Source organism: Hydra viridissima, unplaced genomic scaffold (assembly GCF_058129835.1).
Source record: "Hydra viridissima isolate aposymbiotic clone 2 unplaced genomic scaffold, HvirCarnegie_v1 scaffold_6, whole genome shotgun sequence".
NCBI lineage: Eukaryota > Metazoa > Cnidaria > Hydrozoa > Anthoathecata > Hydridae > Hydra > Hydra viridissima.
The window spans coordinates 16,232,503-16,241,190 of NW_028324305.1; the positions used below are offsets into that span (position 1 = coordinate 16,232,503).

General features: G+C 33.0%; 1 protein-coding gene and 1 pseudogene across 1 annotated transcript; both read left to right on the forward strand.

Moving 5' to 3' along the window:
• The first annotated feature begins 781 nt into the window (after positions 1-781).
• LOC145192043 (uncharacterized) lies at positions 782-2,267 on the forward strand. The gene is made up of 2 exons (XM_090089443.1): positions 782-815; positions 887-2,267. Exons 1-2 carry the CDS (start codon positions 797-799, stop codon positions 2,263-2,265), a joined length of 1,398 nt encoding a protein of 465 aa, XP_089945569.1. The 5' UTR covers positions 782-796; the 3' UTR covers positions 2,266-2,267.
• Positions 2,268-4,780: 2,513 nt separating this feature from the next.
• On the forward strand, positions 4,781-7,311 carry LOC145188277 (uncharacterized; annotated as a pseudogene).
• The last annotated feature ends 1,377 nt before the right edge of the window (positions 7,312-8,688 follow it).

The window sequence follows — 8,688 nt, forward strand, 5'->3', positions numbered from 1 at the left end:
CATCTTTTTCCATACTTGAACTACAAAGAATAAATTAAGTCATTCACAACCTTTTTTTTCATTATGTCATCTCATTATGAAAATCCACAAAAATGGAAATACGCAAAAATACCCATGAGCATGCGCAAAAAAAAAATAGCCATGAGCATGCGCAAAAATGCTCATGAGCCAGAACCCGCATTTTGTAGTAGTCTGCGCACATCTAATTTTACAAAAAAAATGCCGAATACAGCAAAAAACCACCAAGACTGCAGGAAAACTGTCTGTTTTCTTTGCTTCAGTAAATGTCAGAGGGAACTGACACCTTTCCTAAAAGAAAAATGCCAAACAATACTCAATGAGAGGATCGATTTTAGTAATGACAAAGTTCCACTTGGAATTTGTGAAAAGTGTCGTTCTTGTTTAAGAAGAAAGGATTCTGGAGAACACATCAATCTCCCATCACTTTACAATTTTGAGACTAAAAATTCGATCTCAAACTAGAGACACACAATGTGACTGTTTGATTTGTTCTGTTGGAAAACTGAGAAATAATGCTCAACAGAAAACTCAGCTTTTGCAGAGCTCAGCACAAAATACTCCATCTTCAACTGTCCAAAAACGATGCTCTGACTGTTTTTCAATTATTGGAAGAGGATTACCTCATCATTGCACAAAGGGCACTTTGCGAAATAACCTTGTTGCTGTTGCAACCAAGGATCCTGTTGCATCTGAAAGAGTTGCTGCTCTTGTTGTTTCAAGTAAGGATTCTTCTCCACATGGCACTGTTCGATTGAGTCAACCACAAGGTGGAAGAATGCTTCCAATAATGCCAGGTAAAAGTTTAACTTTCATGAAAAGATATTTTAGAAATTTCGAAATTAAACAATATCTGCATTTATTTTAGGTTCCTCATCAGCTAGAAAACTATTTCCTTCAAACCCATCAATTAGTATAAAAGAACTTGTTCAAGTTCAGGCAAACACAGGGCTTTCAAACAATGGCATCAAGAGACTAGCTGCTACAATTAATCAGTCAACTTCACAACATATTGTTGAGAAAAACTATGCTGTAAAATTTGATGCAGTTAGTAAGCAGCTTTCTCACCATTTCACGAGTTCATTGATTAAAGATCATGCTGGATGTGGAAGGACTGTCATTCATTGCAAGGACTTCAAAGAGCTTAAAAATGAACTCATTTCTATGAGAAGCACATCAAACAATCATATTGTGAAAGTTGGAATTGACGGTGGGGGAGGATTCCTGAAAGTAAGCCTTGGAATTATTGAATTAAATCGTGAACCTAACACTCCCCCAGCAAAACTCAATTGCACAAACAAGTTTTTCAAGGACACTGGAGTTAAGCGGCAACTTATTATTGCTGTCTCTGAGGACCTGCAAGAAAACTACTCAAATGTGTTTCAAATTTTCGAATTGATCACTATGAGAGACCAAGATTTTGTTTTGTCCTGTGACCTAAAACTGGCAAATATAATTTGTGGTCTCCAAGCACACTCAAGTGCACACCCCTGCACCTGGTGTGAGTCAAGTGCAAAGGACCTTTTAAATCAAGGAAAATTAAGAACTTTCCAATCTCTTGATCAGAATGTCTCACTTTTCAATGCAGCAGGATCAAACATCAAAAGAGCTCGTGATTACATGAATGTTGTTCATTCTCCTGTATTTGATCTTGCTGGTGGCACATTAGTTTTGGACTTCATACCGCCAATGGAGTTGCATCTCCTTATTGGTGTTTTCAATCATCTCTTTGCTGCCCTACTAAAAGTTTTCCCTCAAGGAACTCTTTGGACTGATTCACTGCACATTAAACAACAGCCTTATCATGGAGGGCATTTTGCAGGAAATGAGTGCAGGAAGCTGCTAAAAAATATTGATCTTCTTCAATCTATTGTCGAGAAACACTCATGCTATGCTGCAATACCATTAGTTGATGTATTTCGAAAATTCAATGCAGTAGTGTCTGCCTGTTTTGGATGCGTTCTTGATCCAAGTTATGTACAAAAAATTGAAGCTTTCAGAGTGGCTTATGTGGCACTGCAAAATGTTTCTGTGACACCCAAGGTTCATGCTGCATTTTTTCATGTGAAAGATTTCATTGACAAACACGGCCAAGCTCTCGGACTTTACTCAGAACAAGCAACAGAGGCAATGCATCACAACTTTCAAGTGCATTGGCAAAGGTACAAACGACCTAACCATCATCCTGAATACAGTAAAAAGTTGCAATGCTGCCTTGTGGACTTTAATAGTAAACATTGCTTGTGAAAAGAGCCATTTTAGAATGATTTTTTCTTGTATTTGAATATTTATTTTAAAGCATAACTTTCATTTTAGATACACGATAAACTCTCAGAATATGTCTTTTTGTTTCCCTAGTTCATATTTATAGGAATAACCTGTATTTTGTACTATATTCTGTCGGTTTTTGACGGAAAACTCGAAAATTATGGTTTATGTCGGTTAAAACTGAAATTTGGCTTCTAAAAAAAAAAAAAAAATCTTGTCGGTAAAATTTGTTTTTTTCATTTTCACCCCCCCCCCCCACGTCTTTGTCGTTCGGTACGGCCCTGTCAATAACTTGCCAGGACGTTGTAATCTGATTTTAATACTTATATCCAAATGATCCCCATAATGTGGGCTATTATTCCACAAAAGGGTTTCCTCGGGTCAGAAAGTCAAGGTTAGAACCCATTTTATAACACTGTGGTAAAAATGGAGAACTTTTAATCTAAGTTAAAGTCTATATTTACTTTGAAGATAATCTTGTAACTTTATATATTTTTTGAATTTGAGTTTTTTACTTGTATCTTGAATTTGAGTTTTTTACTTGTATGACTTGTTTCAACATATCAAATATAGTTTCAAGAAACATTTTTATCATCATATGCTACATAGAAATTTGTTTAAATGTTTTAATTTGAATAATGATTTACTATTCAAGAGGTGCTAGATATTTTAAAAAATAGCATTACTTAACAACTTCAATGTTTCCTGTATAATATACAAGTAACATTTACTTAAACATTATAGGGAACGTAATGTGGTAATTGTCAAAGAAGTTATAACATAAAATGTTAAACAGTGTAAAGTGAAAAATGATACAGAGTACTTAAAAATGTTTCTGATATATATTAATGATTTTAAAAACAACAACAACAACAAAAAGGTTAGATCTTATCCCGAATATACGTGAATTAGGAGTGCATAAATTACCATTTTGGAAGGATTTACTTAAGGAAACCAAATAAAACTGAAGAAATTAGCAAATAAACTGAAGAAATTAGAAGAAACTGAAGAAATTAGCAAATAAAAATAAAAAAATTAGAACATAAACTAATGCTACTTTAGATAGATTTATTACAAAAGTGAAGAAAAAAACTAAAACAATGTGGTAGAAATTATGATTCTTTTATAGAAAAAGAAGACCAATGGCTTTAAGAAAATCTTATGACCAATAAAAGTAGCCATTTTGGTTCTGGAAAACCCCATAAACAATGGGTGGTCCTTGGAGAGCAAAGGAAAAGAGAAAAAATAAAATAACTAGGTATTGAACATCATGCTCTATTTTTATTCTCTGCAAAAAGTACACTTTTTAAAAAAAGTCAAACGTTTTATTGATCAAAAAAGTTGAAGACACTTTGGATAAAATCTTTCCCTTAAATATGAGTGTAAAACAAACTCTTGCATTAGAAGTGAATACTGACCTCGGCGGTAAACAATATTAAATGATCAGAAACTTAGCCATTGGACATATATTTATCCACTTCTTACACGATATTTTAGCGGAAAAAGTTAAATACTATCCCAAAAATATTTTTTTCCCCCTGATTTCAGTTGCTACCATTAACTTTTATAAAGCTGTGTTTATGTAGATGGTATAACAATATCAATAATAGAAGCTGAAATAAATAATGGTAATTGTGTCAGAAATTCATCATTTAAATTTCACATTAAAGATTAACTAGTATATTCGTTATGTCTCGTTATGTCTCGTTATGTCTCGTTAAAAAGATGTAAATTCCGGGAAATTGTAAAGCTCCTTTTTTGTCCGGGACATCTCGTCTCGTCTCGGTATCGTCCCGGATTTCGACTGAAAATTGAAAATTGTCTCGATGTTTGTCGCTAATCGGGACAAAGCTTTTAGGATCGTCTCGTCTCGTCTCGATTTAAAAAAATAACGAGACGCAGACCCTTAATTTTTAAAGTCGACTAAAAGTCGATTTAGTCAAAATATTTGAATAAAATTTTTTTTTATAACCATATATATTAATGTTGCTTGACAATTTATCTTTTAGACGCTATGAAAAAACTAGAACTTAAAGAGAGTAAACACAAAAACTAGATGGTATGTAATACTGTTATAAAAGTACAAGCTGTTGTAGTAAAAAGAGCGCTTCTTTAACTCGATTTTAATTCATCTAATCGGGAAAGCAAAATAGTATCGAAAAATAAATGATCGAAAAAATGATTAATATCGAAAAATAACTGACCGAAACCCATTTTAATGATTAAGATCGAAAATGTGAGTTTCAGATTAATATCGAAAAGTTTTTATATTGAAATTCACAAATGCGGAACAATATCGAAAACAATAAAAACGGAATAAGATCGAAAAACTTATTTTAAAGATTAACATCGAAAATGTGATTTTCTGAATAATAAATGAACAGTGTAATTTGCACGCACAATAAACAGTTTAATTAATTTGCACGTGCAATGAAAACCAATTAGATTGAAAACTTGAAATTTAAGAAAATTTTAAGAAACTCAATATTCCAAAATGTCGTTAGAGAGCTCATCAAAAAGTTATAATGAGACTGGAGAAAGAAAAAATTCAAAAGTTTTTTGGTCTGGTGATATTGGATACACTAAAGATAAACTTTATAAAGATAAACTGCATCTTAAGTGTCGTTTTTTTTACTAGAATGAACTGCAAAGGCAGAGCTTTTATTCATGAAGATAAACTTCTGGTTACAACTGTTCACAGTTGCTGTTCAAGAGAAACAGACTTTGAAGTGCTGCTTGCTAAAAGTACCATGAAGAAAAAAGCAGAAGCAACATTTGAAGACCTGCACTCAATTTTTCAAAACACTGTGAGTGAGTTTCCTGCAGTTGTTTCTGAATCTATTCGTTTTCCTCAAATTATCCCAAGTCTTCAGAAAAGGAGAAGGCTAAATGAGCCCTTAAACCCAAAATCACCAAAAGAAGCTGCTGAAGTTCTGAATGAATGTCATCGCTATGGAGACATTTTTTTTGGGATCAGTTGCAGAACAGGACAACGTAGCATTGCTCTTTGGGCATATCCTAGTTATCAACAAGGCGAAATTGGCCAAAGTGTGTTTTGTTGATGGAACATTCAGGTATTTATAAATGTATGCATTTTACTTGTTCAAAGAAAAAATCTAGGGGGCTGTCCATTAATTACGTCAACAAACTTTTGGCAATTTTTACCCCCCCCCCCCCCTTTCACTCTTGTTAACGATTTGTCAAATTTCCAGAGACACCCACCACCCACTCCTCTAAAATAACGTCAATTTTTGATAACTCCTCCCCCCCTACCTAAATAAAGACGCTACGCTACAAACGCAGCCTAATTTTTCTTTTTTTGAGTAATGAAATTAAAAAAAATAAAGTAACATAGTTGACGTCAACTTTATTTGACCTCCTCCCCTCACCTTTATCAACAATTGCCAAAAAAGTTCAGAACCCTCCTCTGTTTTGTTGATGTAATTAATGGACAGCCCCTAGACGAAAAAAGTGATATACTAAAAACGTAAGGTAGAACACTTTTATTTACAGTTGTAAGTTAAAGTTACAACTATTGTACTTCCAGCATGACACCACGCATGGAGGAAAGCAAGTGGTGTCAGCTCTTGATATTTTCTGTTGAGTATTCAGCAGTGCTTGAAGATCCAATTCCAGATGAGGATCAGATGAGTTTTGATTCTGATAACCCTCACATTTGGGGCACATCTGTTCCAGCTGTATGTGCTTTAATGACATCCAAATCAGAGGCTGTATATAAGCTTGGTTTTTCCAAAATAAAAGAAGTTTTAGATTTTTTCTCCAGCCATCATTATGTCAGATTTTGAACGAGGAGTACAGAATGCTCTAAGAACAACTTGGAGTGAAAGTATGGTGAATGGTTGCAGCTATAAGTTATTAATTTGTTATTACTTTGTCCCAGTTTCCAAATTATCAAAGTTTCTCATAGTTTGTTATCAATTAATGATCTCCTTTAAATCCTTATCTTTAAGTTTCATTTTGAAAATGCAATCACCAAGCAATTAGCAATTCTTGGTCTTCAAAGGAATACCGCCACCAAATTCAAATAAAGAAGTGGGCACGAAAAGTTATGGCACTTTGTCTCCTTCCTGCAAACAAGATCTTGGTTGCTTGGGGATCTCGAGTTATTGAGATTGCAACATTTAGTGGCGAAATCAAAAGCAAACTACTTGCTTTTAAAAGGTATTTTGAGAGGTATTGGCTCAATATAGTGAACCCAGAAGGATTCAGTGTTTATGGCTTGAATCACAAAACCAATAACAATGCAGAAGGTCTCAATAGACGTCTGAAAACAAATATGGGTAATCAACATAGAGGATTTTGGCAGTTTATGGAATTGCTTAATCAGCATGTAATAGTGCATACAATTCAAAAGCTTCAACAGCTTGCCTGCAATCAGCCAGTCCGCCGTGACCAACGCGACTATAACGCAATTGAAAAAATGCGTTGTTTTAAGAAAAACCTTCGAGACGGAGTTTGGACAACTGAGAGATCCCTATCAACAGTATCATATCTCTTTCAAAACTTCAAAGCTATGTAAGATAATTTTCCAAGTTTTTGTAAAACACTTTTTATTTATCAACCTTCTTTAACTTTTTTACCAAATTAATCAACTTAACTTTGTTTGATAATCTGTCTTTTTCTATGAAATATGGAAAATTTTATTTGAAGTATTTAAACAATTTTAGTGCTTTGGATGAAAACTCAATGGACGAGCTTGGTGAGAATCTTCCTTTACCAACTTCCACTTCAACAGAGTCACCGAAGTGCATTATTTGCACCGTCAATAAAAGAAATGCATTGGTAATGCCTTGCAGACATTTTTTGTTTTGTCAGCCATGCATTCAACAAGTCCAGGAAAGCAATACACCTCATTGTCCCACTTGCCGAGGACCAATATCATCCATAATTGAACCTTTTCAATGATTCAGTAAAAGTTTCCCCTTTGCCTACATTTTGAACACTAGAATGTCACACAATTGTTCAAATTTATTAGAATAAATTTATTATATAAAAACGGTGTTAAATTATTCCCAATTACTCTTACTCCGCCTAGGATAAAAAACAATCATAACGTAATTTTTTCACAATTTCGATATTATTCCGGAAAGTTCGTTTTCGATATTGTTCCTTTTTTCACAATTTTGATCTAATTCCGTTTTTTAAATTTTCGATACTATTCCTTTTTTTACAATTTCGATATTAATCCGGTAAGTCCCTTTTCGTATTATTCTCTTTTGAACTATTTTGAGATTATTCTGCTTTTCTGATTTTCGATACTATTCCATTTTTAACAACTTCGATGTATTCTCTTTTTCGATATTATTCCGAAAAGTCCCATTTCGATATTATTCCTTTTTTCACAATTTCGAGATTATTCTGTTTTTCGGGTTTTCGATACAACTCCTTTTTTTACAATTTCAATCTTATTCTCAATTTCGATGTTATTCCAGAAAGTCACTTTTCGAGATTAATCATTTTGACTGTTTTCGATACTGTTACTGCTAGCCATCTAATCTTTTAAATGAATTAAAATCGATTAATCAAACAAAGTAAAACGGAAATTACAATCACAAAGTTAAAAAAAAACAAACTCAGATGAGCATTATTTATCATTTTTCACAACAATTAAAGCAAAAAATTGACAAAAAGTTTTATTAATAAAGAAAAGGTCGGAGCAGATGGGGCGGCTAAACTTTTTTTGGGATGGCAGATTTGTAAAATGTTTTCGCATCCTTAATTGAATACCATAACACATTACTTAAAATTTTGTTTTAAAAAGCATCAACTGGTTACTATAATGAGAAAAAAGGGAACATTAATGAAGTGCTGGTTCTTACGCATGGCTCAATCTTTATAAATAACTTATCTTTACAAGATAAACAAATTATAAAATATCTCTTTACTAATTGACCAGCATCATAATAATATTAGAGATTGATAAAATTAAATCAAGTGAAAAAATTGAAATATAGTTTTTAGGATAATTGCCCTACTAAATCGACTTTTAGTCGATTAGTAGTATACCCTTAGTCGATTAAATCGACTGTTCGAATTTTCAAAGTCGACTAATTTCGACTTTCGACTAGTCGACTTTTAGTCGATTTAGTCGAAGTCGATAACAACACTATTATTCCAAATGTCGCCATACAATATTTTCTGTAATCTTTCAGTTATAGTTTTACTATAAATTTCCACGAAACAACATTTCTTGTGTTTTATGTGGCGTGTAAGGCTACCTATAAAACTGTTAATGTCCTCCTTGATTAAAACCCAGACTCTTAATGAACAACTAATGATTAAGTTTCAGTTTCCTCTTTTTTGAAATCTTACTATTTTTATACTGTTCCGTTATCATTGAATTCAGCAAGTATTATTACAACCAATATATCCTTTTAAATT